Genomic DNA, 22,692 nt, shown 5'->3' with positions numbered 1-22,692 from the left:
TGCTTAGAACACGCGGTCTTCATATATCACCACCGTCTTTGGCTTGTTATAGTTCTGAATCATAAAATCCTGGACATGTGGCGCGCTCGCTGTCTGTTTCACCTACACCCACTCGTACAACTGCTGCCTCGCTCTCACTCGAACAGAAGCCACATTTATTCACAGGGAAATGTGGTTATGGTACGGCTCACGACTGACTGGCTTCAACTAAAATGTATTCTGTAACGCTGGTTAAAGTGGGGGGAAAACATTTTCTTTTGTGCTTTTAGCTTTTTACAGTTAATAGAAATGTGATGCAACGTCTCCGTCCATGAAGCTCTTCATGTTGAGTGGTTTCATCGCTGTAATAACGAATCCCACTGCTTTTTATTCATTTATTTTTAAAAGTAACTGATAAAATCCGGTGAAACTGATTTGTTCAGGTCCTATGCTCTCTGCTCTGGGTCGTAGAAATAAAAATAGGAAGCTGGCAGGGAACAGGCTTTCGGAGTAAGGGATTTGGTGTATAGATAAATTCTGTGAAAGTATGTTTCGGGTATCCTGTACAGCGGTTTGAGATATTCTGCACTTTGGTCACGTTCCATAGAGACGGCTTCAGCATTGTAGTTATTAGCTGTTGCTGGGAAAATGAGCTCTTCGTGTCCCTTTTCCCAGGATCGGGTCTTCTGGACTGACGGCGAAAACAAAGCAATCTACGGCGCAAACAAGTTCACGGGCTCTGACGTGGTGACGCTGGCCAGCAACCTGAATGACCCCCAGGACATCATCGTCTACCATGAGCTGATCCAGCTGTCTGGTAAGGGGGGAACAGGAGGAAAGGATGGACGTGAATGATGATCGAGATGATTTTCTCTCTATACAGGGTTCAGTGACAACAAAGCAACCTCCATTTCTGAGCTTTTCAGAGGCTTCTTATTCCACACTGTTTTCCAATAGGGTTTTGTGATTAGACAAAACAGTTTTGTCTCCTTACTTACCAACTGTAACAAGGTCATCGGGGTTTGGCGTCTTTCAGCTGAGCAGGAACATTGGGCTTGTCAACAAACCCAAAAAGAAGATGTCTGTTTACTTTGGAAGGAGCGAGGGAACCTTGAGTTGAGATTGTTTTGTCAATCTGCAATTCCAAGGTCAAGTGAACCTCCTTCTGCATTTTAAAATTTGAGTTCTTTCCTATTTGTTTTTTTCTGGCTAGCAAAAACATGTGGTAGTCTAGATCAGATAAACTTGATAAAAATGTTAAACTCCTACATATGGACGTGACAAACGATGTTATCCTGATATGAGCCCCTTCCAGCATTGGCTTTATCTTATTGCAATTAATGATTTCTGTATTACAGCTTGATTGCAGATCGTCTTTAAAAAATGTTGTCACACTGATGAGAACTGATGACTCTTGTGTGCAGGCACTAACTGGTGTGCAGAGAGAGGTGAAAACGGAGGCTGTAGCTACATGTGTCTGCCTGCACCGCAAATCAACAAACACTCCCCCAAATACACCTGCTTGTGTCCAGAGGGACAGGAGCTGACTGCCGACGGCTTACGCTGCAGACCCGGTGAGTTGCAGCGCCACAGTGGTGGATTCACTTACCCAACCAGGCGTAAACCAGTAAACATTGGGTCGCATTCATTACGACGGGTTTCTATACTCCAAACAAAAGTCTCTTCTAACCAAGGTTATGTGTTCCCCGATACTCCATGTTCTTCTATAATCCATAGGGAATCATGACCGAGTTTAAAGGGGCAAAACTGAAAATATTTCAAGAAAGGAAGAATGTTTTATATTGAAATTTAAAGGCTTGAATACATTTTAGCAGTCGACCATCTGATTTTAATTTGCCTTTTGATGCCTTTAAGCCAGTGTGCATGGCATCATGGGACAATGTTTCTGATTGTACAGACCAGTTTAACCACTGTAAACCTGTTGCATTTAATTTCCCGTGCTTCGTCTTCCCATTACTGTGCTGCTTGTCTCAAATGTGCCTCTTCCTAAAGAATGGAAGGGGGGGGGCTAAAGGGAGCTGGGCTTCATGGTAACAAGATTTAGAGGAACTGAATGAATTGAGTCCAAGTCTTTGGGTGAAATTGGCTTTGATGCAATAAAGGAGAGTTTGCACTCCCTCCCCTTTTCCCTCTGCTTCTCAGCCTCTCAAGCATGTTTCCCTGGTGTGAATGAGTCTCGTCTTCTATCCGTGTCCGTCAGCCACAAACCCAGCTGTCTGTTTCTGTTAGGAGTCTGACAGCTGAACAGTAGCGCAGTAAGTTCGCTGTACTTTCAGCGTGTTTGTGTTGTTTCAACACCATCCGTGTTGACGTCTCACCTGCAGATCCACCTCCTCACCTATTCTCCTGAGTTTGATGCGTCGTCCGGTCATTCTTGGGTTAGACACTCTGCTGATGGGGCTAATTGCTCTCTCTATGATTGGTATGTGACTGTCTTGGTGCCATGACAGCTGAATTTATGGGGTAGAACAAGATGTCGTTGCAGAACCATGGGAGTTCATGCTGCTTTAACAGCCTCCCTATTCTGGGATGACTTTCCACATGATGTTGGAAGCCGGCCGCAGGGCTTTGCTCTGTCGCTGGCCGGGCTCACAGTCGGCAGTCCAGTTCATCCCAAAGGCGATGCATGATTGAGGTCAGGGCTCCGTAGAGGCCGGTCATGTTCTTCCACACTTAAATGGGAAACACTTTCAGACGGACTTGTTTTTTATGATAGGGAAGGCTTTTGTCCTTTTTTCATTATGGCAATGTCACCGAACACAAAGTTGGGAGTGCGTTTTGTCTATAATAGTTATGTGCTGTAGCATTAAGATTCCCTTCTGTTGGAACCAATGGGCGGGGCCCAAACCATGGAAATAAAATATAGTTCTCCAGTTGAAACATTTTCAGTTGGTGTGGACATATCTCTGCATCAATTCACACCATTACTAATGAATCTCCAAACTGCAGTCCCACCCTCCATCGGTGGTTGGAGGTTGCTGGGAAACGCGGTTCTGTTTCTGATCTGCTCCAGTTGTTTTTTTTTTTGTCTTTAGCCACCCACCTCCTTTCTGCGTTCCCACAGATTAGCCTTTTCAAACTGAAGCGGCATCAGATAGGACCCTGACAGCTGAATTCAGTGCACATACTCTCCTAATTGGACTCAAACTGTAGGCCGAGACGCCGGTGAACACAAAGCACTGCAACATCTCCTTGGCAACTCTGCACCACCGTCCTCCTGCCCTCCCAAATCAGAGTTTTTTTAGGACTTCACACTTCGTGATGTTCAAGGGAGAACTGAGGATTGTTTTCCAGAGTTTCTTGACACTTTGTGGAGCCTTTCATTCCTTGTGATCGCATACACAGATTGTTGTGGACACCACGGACGCATCGCAGCTCTGTTTTAACTGTTTCACGCGTGCAAAGCATAACTTAACCTCTAGGATGGCCCTGCCTTTATTTACCACATCTCCGTCAGTTATTAGATGTTACTTTAGTAGAATTAGTACTGGTTTAACTACATAATCCAGGAATGTATTGCATTGCCTGCCATCAGAAGGGACATTTCCAGACACTTTGATTAAAGCATACAGATGCATTTTGTCCATAACGGCATTTAATTGACCACAACACCAGACCTATTTGGATCTTCCACCCAGCTACGGGTGGCGATAGACGTGTGGAACCAGAATATGATATGGTAGGGTGAGGTGACCTGTGCTGCAATAAAAAAAAATCTGCCACCTCTGTGGCAGGTTTTACAGCCTTTCTCCAGAAACGTAATGGCTTTCATATAGTAGGTCCCCTGCAGCCTGACTCGCCTGCTTATGGGCTGTTTGGGAATCTGGAGCTGCCTCCAGGCTCTCTACAGTCACCGTAATAATTGAATGTACCACCCAGACTGTATGTGGTGTTATTTCCTTTCTGCAGGAATGAAGTTACCCTCGAGCTGTATGAAATTGTGCTGTGTGCATGCAGTTCCAGGGAGTGTTTTTGAGCATGTGGATTCATGCAAACTCATTTGTATCCGAGCACAAGTGTCTTGTGCGAGTGTGGACCGTTTCTGTGCATGCTCGGGGTTGTGAGTGTCTTTTATGTGCATGCATGTCTTTCTACGACTGTGTTTACACGCCTGTCTGTGTTTCTGGTAGCGTTTAAATGTGAGAATAGTGTGGGAGGGGTTAAAGAGGGATGCCTGTCACTCGCTGAATGCTCCTCCACCTTCCTCCTAGTTGGGCTGCAGCCAAAGGCCTCATTGCTCGTCACTAAACCGCCAGCTAACATATTTATCCCATTTAACAGCCGTTGCAGCTGAAATGAATAGGAACTGTAGAGCATTGTGCAGTTGCAGTTTAGACCGGCTCTAATCTTGTTAGTGGAAGAAAGTAATAAGCAATGCTCTTCACTTCAGGGGTTGAACCTGAAACTACCACTGGGGGATTTATATAATGGCCTTTAGAGGCAACTAGGGAGTGTTTGCCTCGGGCTGAAATAGAGGATGATGTTGGGACGCCACTTATAGCCGCACTGTGTTCCCGAGAATATTATTCATCATTAGTGACCTGTCCAGTTTTAGATGATGGTTTAACCCGTATGGTTAGTCAATATTTTATCAAAGCGCAATTCTGAATCAAACAGGCTAATCAACTACAAACCCTTTCCAATCGCTTATTTGATTTTTCTACATTTAGCTTCCGGCGGTCTCTAAGGGAGCCTGTGAAGTCTTTATTGTGAACCGCTGTGTTTTTTGTTGTAGTCACACTGGAAGGCAGTCGAGGGCAGAAGGCCTGCCAGCGTAACCCTGCTGTACAACGAGGATAACCCTTGTATATATCTAGTTCTGCTGCATCGATTGGGATGCTTTTTGTCTGTTATCCAGTCACACAATGTTAAATGGGTTGGGCCATTTTTGCTTGATGAATGACTAATTGATTAGCAAATGAGTCATAATGTGTTAATCAGCTTCCTGATGGGTTGTTTCAGCACTAGTATAGTGTCTCGTCGATAAAGGCTTTGGAAACTGCACTCACAGATGTTTGACTGCAAGAATGAGGCATTCATTTCCAACTCCTACACAGGAGACCTACCAGCCCTGTGATTTCTACAGTAAACACAGCAACACCCCACTGCTCTGCTAATCGAGGCTGCATAGGATTGTATTGTATTGCTGCAGCTGTCTGTGCTGGTTGTGTGGATGGAAGTTCAATGTGCTTCACTGTGCAACGATGCTTTAAAGCTCTTACATTTCTGCTGAATGTCGTCGCCCCACTTCTCCAGCTTTTTGTGTGTCTGGCTTGATCAACTGCAGGGAAACAATGAGGATTGGCTTTTTGTAAATATGCAACGCTGCTGCTGTTGTCGATTTATGTTATGAACGTTTGCCTCGTCTCTTAGCTCGGTGATGGCTGCTTTCTTGCCGAGTAAAAAATGGCTCCCACTTTCATCTATCGAGCAGTTATTTACTCGTTTAGTCTCTTGAGAGCTGGTCTATTTTCAAAGAAGGCATATTTTCTGTGTGAGCAGTTTAAAAATAGGACAACTTCTGTAGTTTTGGTGTGAAAAGGATGACTCTTGGCTCTCTCTGTGACAGACCATTCTACCAAAGGTCCCTCAAACGATGACGGGAAAGCTGTGGTACGGCCGCCCCCAGGTAAAACCATCGGCCGGTGCCTGTTCTGCTGCCTGCCTCTACTGACTCGCTTTGAAGCATGTTGGGCTTTGTTCAAAAATGCAATGATGGTTACTCTTCCCCTCCCTTACTGCTGATTCACATGTTTTTCCATTCTAACTGTTAATCCTAACATCTGTCCTTTTTAATTGTGTTTTGGCTGCAGCCGTAGTTGCAGTGTATTTGGCTTTTTTCCCTCGCCACATGTCCTGAATCAGCCTATTTGTTAATCTCCTGCCGATATTAAAACCCTGTCCACAGTGGCCTGTAGAGATTTTTAATGGTCTGGGTTGAATGTCTTTCTTTTTTTTACCCTCTCAAGCATATCTGTATTGATGATTCCCGTCAGTGCTTTGGTGTTTGGTTCTGACGCACATTGGGATGCAGATAGCACGTCGGGTAGCCTGAGGTATTCAAGGGGTAATTCCATTCCAGCTGGTCTATTATTTAAGCCTGAAAGTTGTGAGCCGTAATTAACATAATACTTCCCTAGTTGAGATTTCAGACGCTAACAAATCGTGGTTATGCCCCGTAATTGACAGGTTTATTGTAGCCTGGCTCTTGATTTATGCAGCTTTACATCTATGCTTGTCATTGTGGGAAACTAGTACACAAGCGATCAACACTACTTTCTTTGTTCCATTGTGAGAATTATCAACGGGACTATATTGTGGATAAATTGCACGATTGCGTCGGGTCAGTGTAGTGCACGTACATGTGGAGTGATTACCAACATGACATTCTACTTCCTGATTACATCATCCAAATCATGATGGGATCTGTAGTTCCAAAACACTCGCACTTTAATCTTGTATTCTATAAACCAACGGTTTCTCCCCAAAATATTTATAGCATTGCTTCCAACTTAGAGTTAACCTTTGACAATCTGTGGCTGATGGAAATGTTTATTGGTGTGCTCTTTTACTTATTTACGCTCAAACTACATTTTCTCTCGTTTTGGTTGCTCACTGCTCTGTCCCTGGTGAGAGGTGATCTTTCAGAGAGACTGCCACCATTTTCTTATTCATGATTGATTTTGATAAAGTTTAATTAGTGTTGGTACAGATTTGTGGTTTGACTTCAGCTGTATGTGAATTTAACCACATCGCTCAGCCCTGTTAACATTGTGTGTGTGGGGTTAACTACCTTTCTCCTAATCCTCTGAAAAATCTCACATTTAAACTTGGACCCTAATCAGCAGCACAAGGTTGACTGATGAGCAGTCATGAGAACAGCACTTGTTCTCATGACTTTTAATTCAGTTTGACCCTTGATTTTGTGTCTAATCCATAATGGAGGTAAACTCTTTCTGCTCTCCCTGCTGTACATGTGATGCTGCTTTAGAATAAGGAAGGTAGTCTCCATATTAAACTACAGTTTGGCACCAAACTGCACCAGCAGACGTTCTTCTACAAGTGCAGCCCAGGAGCAGCACCTAGTGGCAGAAACCAGGAACTACGGCCAAATTGCCAGAACCATTGTGGATTAGTGGAACTTCCACCATGTTTATAGTTAAATGAGTGTGATTGTTGTATTACTACACACAAAAACTCAAATCATTGAGACATCTTCAGGAACTGGAGCACCAAATTACTATCAATCCACCACTGACAATAATCCCCAACGAATACTATTTTCTCCTGTTTGAGTAATGCTTGATTTAAAAAATATAATGTAAAACTAGCGTCCAGCTGTTTTAAAGAATTACTGAATCGTTGGAAAATGCAGAGTTGAGCTGTTAAAGGTTTTACTTTTGCAGAAGAAGACCAATGGACCAATGAGCCACAGAGGGAATAGAAGTCAAAGTAATGAGACAAGACTTCACAAATATGGTTCTTCTTTTCCTTGGAATTTGACGAGAGGTTAAAAGATTGTAGTATTTTAAATGCATTTAACTAGCCAGATGACTAAATGATTGTGAAAGTAGAATTTATGCTTGGCCAGCTGCTCTGTCTTATTCATTTTGAGGCTTAGAGGCATGTTGATTACATCACCGAGCCATTTGGCAGCAGAGCGGACCGACTGGCAGGAAGAGCACGAGTTGACAGACCCTGTTTGTTGTCTTTGTCCTGAAGTCTTTCAGCCGAGCTGTTTGCCAGTCATGTCACTCACTCGTCCCTGACACCGAAACACTGCTGCATGAAAACCCTGAGACTGAATGATGTTGACCCAGAGGGAAACATTCATTTACAGTGTTACGTTTCAAACCAATCAACTTCTATTGTGGCAGAATGTGAGTCGGAAAAAAATGAAAGAATTCAGGGTTTTTTTTAGATCTAGTAGCAGTTCATGCTGAATCCAAAGGACTGCATTTTAACATCAGTTGGATGGTTATGAGCATTGAAGCCCCCTTTCCCCCAGTATCTCTCAATAGAGGCGTGTTAGTAATCATCACTCACTAGCCATCTCCTCCACCCTCCCAACCACACTATGTTCGTCTAACTTCTGACTAAACCTTCTTCCTTTTCAACATGATGAAATAAGGGGGCTTTTCCAAAACTGAACAATGTGTCCTGAAGGTGTATTTTGGGTTCAAAATTCATTCTGTGGTTTGTTTTGTCTTTCAGAATCAAACGTGAGCACATCGATCCAGGTGGACTCCACAGCCAGAGGGTCCACTGCTGCCTGGGCCATCCTACCTGTCTGTGCGTAGAGCGCACACAGACACACACACACACACACACACACACACACACACACACGCCATCTGACTGTTTTTATGTCCACTTGTCCCTCTGCTCAGTGCTGCTGGCGATGGCGGCGGCAGGTGGCTACCTGATGTGGAGAAACTGGCAGCTAAGGAACCAGAAGAGCATGAACTTTGACAACCCAGTGTACCTGAAGACCACAGAAGAAGACCTCAACATTGACATCACCCGACACGGCGCCAACGTGGGTCACACCTACCCTGCGGTGAGTAAACAACCTCGTGATCATGGGGAATAATGGTTAAAAAGGGTCAGAAGAGGCTGCGTGTACACAGCACAGAACACCTTTTTGGAGTTGCATAAAATCACCATTATGATTTTATTAGGTTGTTAATAATGAACCCCTTTTGTTTTGCCTGTAGCTACTAGAGTTTTCCCTTATGCATTGCTAGGTCCGTTTTTAATCATTTTTTTCCCAGAAATGTTAAGGGAAATAAATAAGTGTTCCATATTCTTCGAGGATAACTACATTTTCATCTCCATCTTTTTTTCCTTTGTGTATTTTTGTTAATTTTAAAGAAGCTAGCTATCACGGACTATAATGCTGTGAAATAATGTTAAACGATGGTGATGCGAGTGAAGCATAGGCCTGGTAACTGATGTGCACATGTGCTGCATATGACAGGAACTGCTGTGTAAGCCTTAGTCCAAACGTTTGGGCAAGGAGACGTTTTAAGAGTCTTTATGCAGTGCTCCTAAATGAAACCCTTATCTTACAGAACTAGTTTCAATAAGGGACTTAAGGATGTTTTTATATCATTTCATCCTGAAACAGAGGATGGAGACTGCATGTCACTGACCTTAACCCGCTCCCTGACCTTGTGGCCTTGGTAATCCTTAGTGCATCTTTCTGTACACAGATTACAGAGATTAACCTAAAGCCAGTCAGAGCCACGGGATGGACTCACACCTACTGCACTCACCCTAGTTGTTTTTAACTTTCCCAATGTTTGCAAATGTACCAAATAAGTTGCATCATGTCTGTTAATTCACTTTTCGACACGTTGGTGACTGTTATGCTCTCAGTTGGTGGATTCAGGCCGTTTCCTGCTTCCAGTCTAAACGACACAAAACATGGAAACATTTGATTAAACCAACTCTTTCTCTCCTCCCCCTCCCTCTCTCTGTCTCCAGATTTCGATAGTGAGCACAGAAGACGATTTATCATGATCGTCTTGTTTTTTTTGTGGTTGTTTGACGGTGACCCGTAGCGTTGCATGGCGCCACCTCGTTCCCATGCCGACGGTTGTCAGTAGCAGCAGCCCTTACAGTGCGACCACATGCCTTCTGAAGTGCATTATGTCATTATCTGTGGAGAGGATGACTTGAGGAAATGTTATTTATTATGTGAATACTACAATGAATTGTGTCCATAACTGTTTTCAGTCATCCAAAGTGTTAAGGATTATTTTATTTTTTTTTTTTTTTTGGGGGGGGGGTCCTGATTTTTGGGGCACAGCATCCTGTCTTTTTTTGTTTTGTTTTGTTTTGTTGTTTTTTTTGCCCTGTCCTCTGGGGAAATCCAACGCCATCTTTTCACAATGGATGAGAGAAACGTGGTGAATTTTCACAATTTGATCACCTAACTGGGCTTTCTGTGTTCAAACTCAAGTGGAAACCTGACAGGAAGATGCAGTATTTTTCTCTGCAAACAGATGCTGGACAGGATTTAAAACTGCATCTGAGCTGTCAGCATCCAATGTGGCTCGTGTTAAAGATGCCATGGGACTACCTTTTGACCATATTCTGAATGGAGGGGAGGTCAAAGGTCATTAAGAAGTGAAGGCGGGGAATCCTAAAACGAACTCTCTTTCTTGCCTCCTCTGATCCTACAGGCTCAGATGTGTGAATATTTACGTACGATCATGTTTTGGGCAGTAATGTCTTAAGATTTAAGTTTTATTTGCTCATTTTATTTGGATTATTTTTGTTTTCTTTCAAACTGTACCTCCTGGAGTGCATTCTTACAAGCGGTTTGATTATTATTATTATAGAAGCTGCGTAAACATCATGATTACAGCATTTGTAAACATTGTATATATTTATCAGTCATCCCTCAAAGACATGACCGTCAATCAGGACTCTCTTCAATGCACTTTGATCAAATGTTCCTTGTGTAAATAAGATTGTATACATTTGACTTTAAATCAATTTTTTGCTATGGTTGGGCATCATACCAGGGTTAGTTAAGATGTATTTAACAAAGAAAGAAAAGCTGATAAAAAGAGAGGAAAAAAAACTTGAAACAACACAACTGAATTTGGTAAAAATCTATTTTGTATGTTTGTGTGCTGTTGCTGTGAACTTTTTCTAGCCTTGTACAGTGAGGGGAATACTATTAAAACTTAAAAGCTCTGTATCTGTGAAGAAACTGATTTGCAAATCTCCTGAGAATTAAAACCTAATCCACAACGTTGTTCAAAACATGGTCTTGTCTTTTCTGTCATGAAGGTGATGCTCTATATAAACCGGGGTGTCCACATATATACTGATGTAGTTTCAGTCTGCAGCCGTTTGTTTTTAGTTACAATAACCAGAAATCTTAATGCAAAAAAGTGATATTTTTGACAGAAGTCATTATTGTGCCTGCTAATTAATTCTATTTTATTGATCAGTTTTAATTATCTAGTAGATTGTGTATTTTATAATGTGTTGACCATGTAGTTGGTCACCATGGATCTGTATATTGATCTATTTAATATACTCGATGGTAGTTTTTTTTCCACTGGCACTAAATTCAGGTCTCCACCAACTCCACTTGACTTGATATCCTCCTCTAGCCCAAACATTATTACAAAATGTGAATCAGAATCCAAAAGGTGAGGATGTCACAGGAAAAAAAGATGCCTGCTATCAAAGTCGCTTGTTTTAATCTCCGGAGAGAGAGAAAAATCACCACTGCTGACTGGTCATGGCTGGATAACTGGGTTGAGGGATGAACGGGTGGAGGCGTGTTTGTGACGTGGGTTGAGACGGTGGGAGAGCGGTGTGTTATGTGTTGGAACGAGTCCGGCTCCATCCGTTCATTATCCCCGTTTAACTGCAGCAGGGATTAATCTCTGTACCTCCGCTGACTGCTTGATTCACTGACAAACACACACACTTGGATTAAGGCAGAGATGTGTGATACTTACCGGTAGGTCTATGGTTCCCAGATTGCATTTTGACAAATGCTTTCCACCTCTTGTGACTGTTTACTTGTTTACCATTCAACCTCGCCTCCCTCTCTATACTAAACCCCTAAATAGTTTTATTTAAAAATTAGCTGTATCAAATACAAATAACCAGTTAAAAGATGTAGTGGGATTCAATTTTAAAATGAATTACTCTGAAATCAAGTTAGTCCTGCTCGATGTGCTCACTTTTGTTGTGATTAATAAAAAAAAAAAAAAGTAATTTATTTGCATCACACAAGCTAGTTCTTAACTGTCCTTATTGAAATCATTTATCAGTCAAACCAGTCCTGAAATTAGTTTCCATTTTTATTATCACTTTTTTTTTTCATGATTTAGATACTGTTTAGTAAATTGACGTTGACTACTCTGTCAGCCTGGGATAACCAGATTTATAAATTATGAGATGTTGGTGTGGGAGGAGAGAGAGTGAAAGAGGGATCAAGAGATGGATAGAAGAGGATAAGCACCCAGATCATCAGAGTCTGCTGCATTAGAGGACGAGAGTCATTTCCTACCTCGCTGTGTCAGCTGTGCGTCGACATGATTTCTCTCTGAATTAGTGTGAAACATTTCCCATCTTGCATGCATTTTTGCTCGCTTGTTTCTCCAAGATGCCAGCTGTGTCTGTGTGAGCATGGTTTGCAAGGACGCCTCTACGAGCACTTTGATTGATTTGGGTTCAAACACGTAGGCATTCAGTAGCCAACCATGTTGACCCACCTGAGAGCCCGCAGCAGGAGTCTGTTCCCCAGCTACAAGCACGGCAGCCGGACTCAAGACCCCAAAGAACTGGCCGACTATCTGGATTTCAACAACACCTTCATTAAACCATGGAACTCCATGCAGGTCAGACAACTTATTTATTCTGTGTGTGTGTGTTCAATATTCAGAACCCAAAGATATTCAGAAACTGGACTCTTAATGCCACACTTTTTATGCTTCATAAATGCTAAAATTATTATTGTATTTCTCTAAGTCAAACCCACTTATGGCATGTCCTAATCTTTTCCCCTGAGAGTTTTTCAGATGTATTCTGTATGTATTAGTGTGATCCTTCCTTTTCTGTCCACATGCTTGAAATGCTAAAGTGACTCAGCATACCGTTGTGTTGTTTGTCAAGGATCTGGGCAGAGACATCTACGATCTTTATGCCGAGTATGAAAACGAGGAGGAGGAAGATCGACTCCCGGTGTCTCCGTCCCACCTGCTGACCTCTCCAATCAAACACTTCTCTCTCAACATCAACGTTGGAGGAACGGTAACTTCACTCTGACCTGCCACGAAACCTCCCGCTTGGCTAGATATGTTGAAAACCAGACTGATATAGATTTATCAAGCAGAAATATCAAACCAGTTCTGGTTTCAGCCTCTCAAAGGTGAAGATTTGCAACTTTCTCAAGTCTGTGCCATTTGTAAATTCTCCATGTGAAGATGGGCTTTATTTCCCCCCATTCTTGATCACCATTTTAAAAGCCTTCTAGTGTTCCAGCTTCTCACAATGGTGTACTATCCTCCTCCTCCAGGTGTACTATTTGCCCTACAGGTTGGCTGCCAGGTATCCGAAGACACGGATCGGCCAGTTGGCCACGTACACGGACCACAGCAGGAAGTTGGACCTGTGCGACGACTACATCGTCCAGAGCAACGAGTTCTTCTTCGACCGGGACCCTAAAATCTTTCATAGCATCTTCAACTTCTACAGGTTGAAATAAAAATGCCAAAAGCATGTTTCACTCGTCTTTCCTAAGACTTCTTGGAATGATCCTGGACACCGTTCTGTCTCTGTCCTCTCCATCAGAACCGGAGTGTTGTACATTAAAGACGAGCTGTGTCCCCGCAACTTCCTGGAGGAGATCAACTACTGGGGCGTCCGAATCAAAAACAGCCAACGCTGCTGCCGCATCTCCTTCGAGGAGAGGCAGGACGAGCTGAACGAGCAGCTGAAAATACAGAAGCAGCTGATAGCAGAGGTGGGTTGGCAGTCTGTGAGAAGCATGGAGCTTACCTTTAACTCCGGTTCCCCATTGAACAACCCTGTGCAATGGGGGGTCTTCAGGTTTCAATTCCCAATGATGGCCAGGAGAGGTCCTCCTCTCAACTTAACACAGAGCCAATCACAAGCTGGTGCCTTTGGTTGAAAAGAGAACCTGCACACATTTGTTAGCCTCCCTTTGATAGAATAAATAGGCTACAGATGATAAATAATATTCACGGTCCCCTCAGGACAAATAAAAATAATTTTGGTCATTGATTTTTTTTATCTAGCGGCATTTTTTTAAATAAGCTGAATATGTTTATGACCAAATAGTTGCAAAAAGCTAATGACATTCCCGTTAGCCTACCTGTAGCCTACTTTGTGTTTAGTGCTAATGAATTACCATGCTAACACGCTAAACTAAGATTGAGAACATGCTTAACATCAGCATGTCATTGTGAGTCGAAGTTAGCTTGCAGACAACAGTTGCTCACACTTGCTAGCTAGCTAACACAAGCTAACACCGGCCTATTCGACACAGTTAAAATTCCTGCCACTGTCCCAATTCATCTACTTTTATTCACACACCATCATGACAGTTTAGTTAAATGTTCTTTTGAAGTAAATGCGACAGAATGGCTGAACCAGGAGCAGGACTAACAGCAGCTAATACGTTTGCTAACTTTCTGTAGCTAAAGATGGCAGCCAGCTGACCGCGTTATGCTAGCGTCTACTGAAAGTTGCTAGGAATGCTAGGAATCGCTAATAGTCACAGTTTAATGAATCTTCTATGCTAAGTAAGTCTATGGCAGACGTCATGACAATGATGCTCTTTAAGAGAAAAACAATGGTATAGGAGGACTCATTTTGTGTTGTATTGGGACAACTCCTACTGCTTTACAGCTTAATTTATTATTATATATTATCAGCCTTGCGGTAACAATCAGGGCGTATGGTTTTGGTTTTATTTCTCCAGCTGTTGTGTATGTCTGGAATGGAAATTAATTTGTAGTGCTCATTGAAAAATGACATTCACAAAATAAAACACTGTCCCAGTTACTCGTCTGCAGGACTCACTGGAGGCACTTTCAGCGGGAATTAATGGTCCCTGTGAACTATGAAATTAATTAGTATTTTATACACACTACTTTTTACTTTATTCCTCCCTCCAGGCTCCATATATTCAAAAATACTGCAAATAAAAATGTCAAGAAGTACCTCCCAGCTTCAGCGGTTCAGCGGTCTGTGCTTTTATATTAGCACCTGTGAGACTTTGTTAGTAATCTGCTGGCTGACTCTGAGTCTGGCTGACCTACATTATAAATCGCGCTCCCCTCTCCATCTGTCAAGATGGAGAGGGAGAGAATAAGCTCTTTCTTGGCACAGATTCCGACAGATGTTTGTAGCACAAAAGTCCCACTCTGGTGTCGTTTGCTGTAGGCCTACCAGTTTCTTCCCTGTTGTGTTCTCTTGACGTTCACTTTTTGCTCCTTTTGCGTTTCAGTTTGGGATTCATTTTGTTTGTCTGTTCTACCTGCTCTTGAAACTTGTATCCTTGATGAAAATCGTTTTGTTTCCATGGTTGAACAGAGTATAAAATGTAGTTATTTCTTTATTGCCATGAAAAAGATATTTCCTCCCGTTTCAAGTCTGTGAATGGGATGCTTTCTTGTCCCGTTCCTTCCAGCTGGAGATGGAGGAGAACGAGGTGCTATTTGACGGCTTGGCCTTCGGGCCGACCCGGAGGAGCATCTGGAACCTGATGGAGAAGCCGTTCTCCTCGGTCAGCGCCAAGCTGGTGGGCATCGCCTCTTCCATGTTTGTGCTGGTGTCGCTGGTCGCCATGACGCTCAACACCGTGGAAGAGATGCAGTACAAGGTGTGTACTTTAGTTTGTGAGAGGGTAAGAATGTGTGATCACAGGCTTAAATGCATTAACATTACCACCACAATGGCCTCCTTGGATTACTGTGCTATAGTCATTTCTCTATTTTATTGTATTTTATCTTCTCTCCCAGACGGCGTCGGGCCAGCTCAGCGGCAGATTCTATGGTGAGTATGTGGAGACGTTCTGCATCACCTTCTTCACCTTGGAGTACCTGCTGCGCCTGGTGTCCACCCCGGACCTGAAGTGTTTCGTACGCAGCATGCTGAACACCGTCGACCTGGTCGCCATCCTGCCGCACTACCTGCAGATGCTCCTGGAGTGCTTCGAGGATGGGGACATGCATCCGCACTCAGGGGACATCGAGACCGTGGCACGCGTCGGAAAGGTGAAAGTGGTTGATGGGAGAGGTTAGGATGGGTTGATTGCATTTGTGAGTCTCACCCACTTTCATTGGTTCCTCTTCTTCTGTGTCTTGTTTTTGTGCAGGTGGGTCAGGTTCTGAGGATCATGCGTCTGATGCGAATCTTCAGGATCTTGAAGCTGGCGCGTCACTCAACAGGCCTCCGAGCCTTCGGCTTCACACTGAGACAATGTTATCAGCAGGTCTGACCGCACCTACAGTGTCTAAGAAGCCTCATTTTCATACTTGGGTCAGAGACCTAGATGCTCCACATCTAGTGAGAATTGGATGAAATTTGTAGGTTGCAAATGCTGGAGGATCTGAGTAGGAACATGCATGGCTTGTATGGATCGATGCTAAAGAGTGTGTGTGTGTGTGCAGGTGGGCTGTTTACTGCTCTTCATCGGCATGGGCATCTTCGTGTTTTCGGCCATGGTGTACACGGTGGAGCACGACGTTTACAACACCAATTTCACCTCCATGCCGCAAGCGTGGTGGTGGGCCGCTGTGAGTCAACAAACCTATAAACATGCACACACTTTCCACCTGCTTTCTAACAGTTTCCTCCGTGTTCACATCACCAATCACCTTATTGCCGTGACTCTTTCCTCCTCCAGGTGAGTATTTCCACAGTGGGCTACGGCGACATGCTCCCCGAGACCAACCTGGGCCGCATCTTCGCCTTCGCCTGCATCTCCTTCGGCGTCATCCTCAACGGCATGCCCATCTCCATCCTCTACAACAAGTTCTCCGACTATTACACCAAGCTCAAGTCCCACGAGTACGCCGCCGTATCCAAGGCCCGTGGGAAGGTGCACTTCGCCAGGAGGGCGGCAAAGAGGTTGGCCGAGTGCTGCGAGGACGTTGTCCAGCCGAGGACGTCTCGCCCGCAGTGAGCCGGGTTGTACATTTCCGGGTTTACGGTAAGATTTAACTGGACGGGCAGGAGTGACGGCCAAGGCTGTGAAATGGAAACAATGACATTCTGTAAAGGCCGTTTTACTAGTAAGGCCCTGTGGCAGAATGAGACTGCAGCAGTAACAGTGGTTTGAACCAGTAACCTGCTGAGACATCTGGACATCAGTTAAGACAATTTAAAATATCCTGAGAGGACATTTAATTTATTAGTAAGCCTATCCCAGCATGCACTGGGTGATGAAACATCCACTGAAATCAGTGGGGCTTGGAGTGGACTGAAAATCGAAGAAAATGTTCATTTTAAAAATGTTATTTACCAAAAATTATATAATTTTAGATCAATATATTCTTTTAGATCTACATATTGTATATCTATGCTTAAGCTGTCCATACCACCATCATTAAGACCTCTCCTCTTCCTCCATCCACATTCTGTCCATTAGTCGCTAAAGCTCATAAGTAATCCAGGATTCAGGAGCAGACTGAAATAAATCATAAGTTGAAGACCCGACATCTGGACGATGGATATTAGAATTGTTTATCTCATCCATACATCTCTCTCTCTCTAATAATAAACCGATGTCTCTTTAATCACACAAAGCTGTGCTATTAAACCCGGGTATAGTTCTTCTCATTTAAAAGGTGTGATGAATAAATTACACGAAAATGAAAAAAAAACAAAGAAAAACACTCTACACTTTATTTTGAAAGGTAAGAATGGAAGGGGTGGATCTGATCTGCGCTACTTTTGTCAAGGTTGAAAGTCTAATAAAGTTTGCCATCTTGGTTTCGGGCTACAGCTCCTCTGCGTTCTTGTTTGATAACTACAGGTGCGACTCAAACAATTAACACAATGCTATTAATGATTGGTGCTTTAATTCGCTGTGCGAAAGCTCCGATATATATATATATATTAACCCATTCTGGGGGGAAAAATAATCCCTCTTTTAGATCTCATAAAGTTGGCGTTTTGTGTGAAAACAGTAAGAAAAAATGTATTACCATATATATATATATATATACATATACATATATATTTATTCACTCATAAAAAACTGTCTTTTTTTAAGAATGAAAGAAAAAAAGATATTTATGAGTGAATTTCAACTGCAATGCCAGTGTTGATTACTTGGAGTTTTCATTTAAATGTTAGTTTAGATATTAAAACATTTCTTTAAAATGTGTAACATCATGTGCAAAATAATACATTTACCAGTTGACTACATTGGAAGTTTAATTCTTCAACTCGTTAAAAACCTCAGATACAATGACTTACATAGAATAATCTTTAATTTGCAAACACGTTTTCAGCTGATACAATTGTACGATGGTATCAAATGTTAGAATAAAAATGTGAAATGGCAGTCGGTACTAGACAGCTAGAACAGAAGACTTGTGAAAGGGACAGTTCACTCAAATTGCCACGAGAAAACCTTTTTGGTTGTGTGTAGCCATAGTGATGGTTGTTTCATAATTAATTGTTTGTTTTACATTTTGTTGTTCACAAAAGCCTTCAGCAGCTCAAAGCAGTTCTTCTTTTACCATGTAAGCTTTTAATGTGAAAGAAAGTTTCATAGACAGTGACTGGATTGTGGTATCTACGTATCTTAACTCGTTTCCTCGTAGCACCACCTTGTCCTCCAAAACCTCCATTTAATTATTCACATACAGTTCTCAACATTTCCACACAAATTTACGTCCATTTTTCCATCGGACGGACAAGAAACGGCAGCGCTCCAGGTTGTATCCGCTTCCTGAAAACATTCCCATTCACAGCTGCAAGCACTCCCACTGCTGCACAGGAAGTGATGTTTTTTTGTGTTGTTTTTACATCACCAGTCTGTTTGGAACAAAATGTCTACTTGTTCAGATTCTCCAGCAGGATTTCAGCTCCTTTATTGTTGCTGATGCTGCTGAGCTCCGGTTTAATGGACTCCAGCGCCGCCTTCACCTCTGCCGCCACAGTCTTGTCGTAGCTGTTCAGGAGGCTGTGCACAAAAACAAGAGGTTCAAAAATGTTAGCTTGGGACCAGATATCCAAATACTATCCGATAAACATTTCCTATATTCAACTATTTCCATGTTAATCTTGTATGTCTTGTAACATGTAAGCAGTGCAGCTAATGTGATGTCATGGCTTTGTCCTTTGCTTTCCTGTATTGAGGGAGATCGCTGTCACATGCATGTATGTATTTATGTACACACTGACCTGCAGAGAACCATGGCTCCTCTGTTGACTTTGACCCAGGTCTTCAGTATGTCTGTTCCCACTGTGTCCACCAGTATCCTGCCGAACCGCTCTGAGAGGATCAAGTGAGGTAGACATCGACAGTTTAACTTCTATTCAGCCCAAGGTTATATTGGTTGTCTTTGTCTTGAAAACTTCACTGATTTCTATGCAATATGGGGAAACGTTTCTGATGCTTTCATGTACCATTTAATCATTTTACACTATTACATACCGTAGATGACCAAATAATCGCCCGCGTGCAAATACGCGCCTGTGCTCTAATAGCCGCCGGGGGTCCGACCTCATTTTGCATAATAAACGCCGGTTCAATTAAACGCCCGGGCGATTAAGTGTTTACCATAGTCTTGCACGGAAAACAAAAGTTTTTTTTTAACAGCACTTCACCGGCTCTCACCTCTTCTGTCAGTCAGCCCCTCCTCTCGCGCTCTCTCTCTCTCTCGCATGCAGGCGCGCACACACACACACACACACACACACACAGACACACAAACACAGGCGCGCTAGACTGAGGGATATAGGGATATAGATAAATGCGCTAATGTACAGTGTTGAAATTACCGCGATCGACCCCCCCTTCCGTTATCATTCATAACACTGCTCTGATCAGCTCCCTGTGTCGCGGTAACACAGACAAACTGTCTTTGTATTTATTGTCTGATGTCAATAAAGATGCGTCGGGGGAAAAAAGTAGTTTTGTTCCAGTGGTGCTATGGTGAGCTCCTTGTTCTTTGCATGATGGTCTGGTGCTGCTCATTGCAAAAATAAATTGTAGCCTGTTGCAAATACGCGCCTGGTTCTTATAAACGCCTGGGCTCCAAGTTGATTTAGCATATTAAACGCCCGGGCTACTAAATGGTCATCTACGGTAAACACATTTGTGCATGAGGCATATAGGCAAAGCTCTTTCTAGGTTTTGTAATGACCATTTGCCAAACAAAAGTAAATTCCAGTTATTTTTGTGAGCTTCTTTCAGGGCACCAGAAATGAAATTAACAAAAATGTTTTTTATGGACTTCAAGTCTTTTACCTTCCTTGCCGGCCTCGGCCAGAGTCATGTCCTGTTCCATGAGCCATTTCAGCACCAGGTGTCCTGCTGGATGCTCCGCCATATGAAGCTGCAGCAGGAACAAAAACTCAAGAGTAAATAAAGAGTTATTCCATTCAACCATCCTCCTAATAACACACACTCTACCTGTCCTTTGATCCCTCCTGGCACCAGATCGTGGTTGGCCAGCTGAGCGACGGCCGTCATGGCGGGACGCAGGTCCCCGCAGGCAGACGCCAGGATGTCGCTAATGGTGACGCTGGACGCCTTGTCCATCACCATGGTGGCGGCGTTGTCACGGAGATGCTCCAGCAGCGGGGGGGAGACTACTTCCAGCAGCTCCTTCCTCCGTAGCGCCATGTCCTTTTTACTGATGACAGGAACACGGAGCTGATCTCACTGTGACTCATTTGGCTCTTTAATAGTTCATATTGTATTCCTTCTTTCAGAATTCTTTATGTATTTACTGAATATTGAACATTTTTGGAGCTTCATAATTGTCCAGCCAATAAACTGTGACTATGATCCTTTTGTGTCAGTGGACGTTGTACTTCCAGACTGACAGCTGTCAGACTCGGCTGTTACCTGTGTGTGTTCCCGTCTCCTTTCTCCAGCACCTTGATGATCTCCGGCAGCAGGTGAGCCGGGTCTCTGGGGTTCAGCAGGTACAACAACACTTTCTTGCCATATTTATTCCCGATGACCTCGTCCAGAGACGCCAGGATCTCCTGAACAGGTGAGACAAGATTTGTTTTTTCTTAAAAAGAACCACAACTTTTCTCACTAATCATTGTGACCTGACGGCTTCTTTACATTATTTTTCACATCATACTTTAGTTAGATTTTTTAAAGGAAAAGTGATGTCGCTATTTAAATCACCAGGAATATCATTAACGTGTGGAATAAATGTGCGGTCAGACTTACTGACAGCACGGCCTGTTTGACCAGCTTGGTGTCGTCCACACAGTCGAACATGGCCAGAAGGACCAGGTGACCAAACTCCCCCTGTGGAACAATAACAGTCAGTCTGAGGAGGTTCAACAGCTGATACACAACAACAAAACTAATCTGAAACCTTGTTTCTACAATGAATGAAGTCGGGAACTTACTGTGGCGAACTTCACCATGTAGGTCTTCATAGTTTTGATTATGACTTTTCTGTCCTGAAACATGAAAAAATAAGCTCAAAACAAAGACACTAGACATTTATTTTACTTAAACCCTGTCATGTCCTGCCATTTTTTCGTATACCGATTTTATAATATTCCGCATAATGTCCCAAGATGCATTGTGTTTAAAGGGAAAATGTAGTCGCAACAAATTCCTCAGTGTGAAGTCTTAATGTTATACTCTCCCCACCCTTGGCCTGTGAGCCTATTCTATTGTTCTATATCATCATCATTCTGACAGAGGATTTGTCCTTGGTGTGCCCTTGTAATCTGCGTGTTTGAGCTCAACACAACAGTAAAGTAAAGTTGTATCTTCATTAAACAGTGTGTACACACACACACACACACCTTAGCCGTCCCGTGCCACAGACAGTGCATCGCCACTCGTGCTCCGTCGTGTGTGTGAGCCATGTAGACCACAGACTCTCTGATCGACTCGATCATCTCCTGCTCACATCAAAACAAGCACAAGAGAGGAAACGTGTCAGTGGGAAACACAGTCAGCATGAAAGGAATCTCTGCTCTGTTACTCTCTTTCTTTTACTCTTTGATTTCAGTTTTATTTTACACCACACTAGCATTACTAGAGAAATACTTTGCTACTCAAATATAGACAACGTTATGTGTGATTTCAAAGAGCTGCTGACCATTCTCGGTTTTTCTGGTGCCAACAGGAAGAAGTCAAGGAAGACTTTGTGGACCAGAGAGTGTTTGATGACTTGTTCTCTGAAACACAGGAACAACAGAAGTTGTAGTTACAAGCTTTCTACTTGATGCTAATAATATTAGTCATGATGTTGTTGTCTCGTCTTACTTCTGAGCCATGGGCGTGAGAATCTGCTTCATCTCGTCGATGATGTTGTTCAGCTTGTCCGGGTTCCCTTCTGCAACTTTCTCGATGGTGTTGCACACAGTCGACTGGACCCACAAGCAGAGAAAGGGTCACAGCAGATATTACACACAAATATGCATAGTTATTCCAATACGGAGGCATCAGGACACCATCAACATAGTCAGTTATCATGGTGAATAAGAACGTATTGTGTGTGTGTGTACCTTGCAGACAGTGAAGGTGTTCCCGTACAGCCCCTCAGTGAGCATGAGTCTCTGTGTGAGCACGGCTTTGTCGTTGTAGGCGTACTCGATGATGGACGAGGCGGCGGCGTGGCGAAGCATCGGGCGCACCTTACCTTTAAATGCTAGCATCACAGCTGCCACCACCTCCTTGTTCCTGTGAGAGGAAAACGCACACACACAACCAATTTTACATCCCTGTCATCGGTCGTCTTTTCACTGGACCGGACTGAAATCTGACTTAAATATGTCTAAGCTGGAGGAACCGATCTGAGCTGACTCACCCGTACATCAGCAGCTTTTTCACCACGTGTTTGCCGTACTGCGACTTACACAAATCGATGATGTCATCTGTGGGAGACAACAAAGCACTCACAGTTAATGCGTGTTAATTAGCTGCTCTGCTCGTACAGCTGGGCTACACAGTGAGTATAAAAACGT

General features: G+C 43.2%; 3 protein-coding genes across 5 annotated transcripts in view; 2 read left to right on the top strand and 1 right to left on the bottom strand.

Moving 5' to 3' along the window:
* Positions 1-10,779, top strand: part of vldlr (very low density lipoprotein receptor) — a 41,304-nt gene extending 30,525 nt beyond the window's left edge. Inside the window, exons 15-20 of one of the 2 annotated variants that reach the window (XM_084035712.1) lie at positions 655-796; positions 1,404-1,553; positions 5,570-5,629; positions 8,215-8,292; positions 8,391-8,560; positions 9,490-10,779. In XM_084035712.1, the coding sequence (XP_083891838.1) occupies positions 655-796; positions 1,404-1,553; positions 5,570-5,629; positions 8,215-8,292; positions 8,391-8,560; positions 9,490-9,525 (636 nt within the window). In that variant the 3' untranslated portion in view covers positions 9,526-10,779. The remainder of the gene's footprint in view (positions 1-654; positions 797-1,403; positions 1,554-5,569; positions 5,630-8,214; positions 8,293-8,390; positions 8,561-9,489) is intronic. The other variant, XM_084035713.1, reaches the window with a different exon arrangement.
* A 626-nt stretch (positions 10,780-11,405) lies between these two features.
* On the top strand, positions 11,406-17,348 carry kcnv2a (potassium channel, subfamily V, member 2a). Its single transcript, XM_084035252.1, has 10 exons — positions 11,406-11,491; positions 12,223-12,377; positions 12,652-12,789; positions 13,055-13,233; positions 13,330-13,501; positions 15,194-15,385; positions 15,525-15,779; positions 15,881-15,997; positions 16,176-16,301; positions 16,412-17,348. Exons 2-10 carry the CDS (start codon positions 12,240-12,242, stop codon positions 16,688-16,690), a joined length of 1,596 nt encoding a protein of 531 aa, XP_083891378.1. The 5' UTR covers positions 11,406-11,491; positions 12,223-12,239; the 3' UTR covers positions 16,691-17,348.
* Positions 17,349-17,932: 584 nt separating this feature from the next.
* Positions 17,933-22,692, bottom strand: part of pum3 (pumilio RNA-binding family member 3) — a 94,148-nt gene continuing 89,388 nt past the window's right edge. For both annotated transcript variants that reach the window (XM_084035431.1, XM_084035430.1), the window contains exons 7-18: positions 22,536-22,602; positions 22,234-22,408; positions 21,992-22,095; positions 21,825-21,903; positions 21,526-21,624; positions 21,118-21,171; positions 20,933-21,013; positions 20,594-20,736; positions 20,156-20,378; positions 19,991-20,078; positions 18,922-19,012; positions 17,933-18,700 (exon numbers count right to left, since the gene is read on the bottom strand). In XM_084035431.1, the coding sequence (XP_083891557.1) occupies positions 18,571-18,700; positions 18,922-19,012; positions 19,991-20,078; positions 20,156-20,378; positions 20,594-20,736; positions 20,933-21,013; positions 21,118-21,171; positions 21,526-21,624; positions 21,825-21,903; positions 21,992-22,095; positions 22,234-22,408; positions 22,536-22,602 (1,334 nt within the window). In that variant the 3' untranslated portion in view covers positions 17,933-18,570. The remainder of the gene's footprint in view (positions 18,701-18,921; positions 19,013-19,990; positions 20,079-20,155; positions 20,379-20,593; positions 20,737-20,932; positions 21,014-21,117; positions 21,172-21,525; positions 21,625-21,824; positions 21,904-21,991; positions 22,096-22,233; positions 22,409-22,535; positions 22,603-22,692) is intronic.

This window comes from Eutrigla gurnardus, assembly GCF_963514095.1.
Source record: "Eutrigla gurnardus genome assembly, chromosome: 19".
Classification (NCBI taxonomy): Eukaryota; Metazoa; Chordata; class Actinopteri; order Perciformes; family Triglidae; genus Eutrigla; species Eutrigla gurnardus.
The sequence above is the reverse complement of the archived record's forward strand: the minus strand, read 5'-3'. Positions and strand labels throughout refer to the sequence as shown.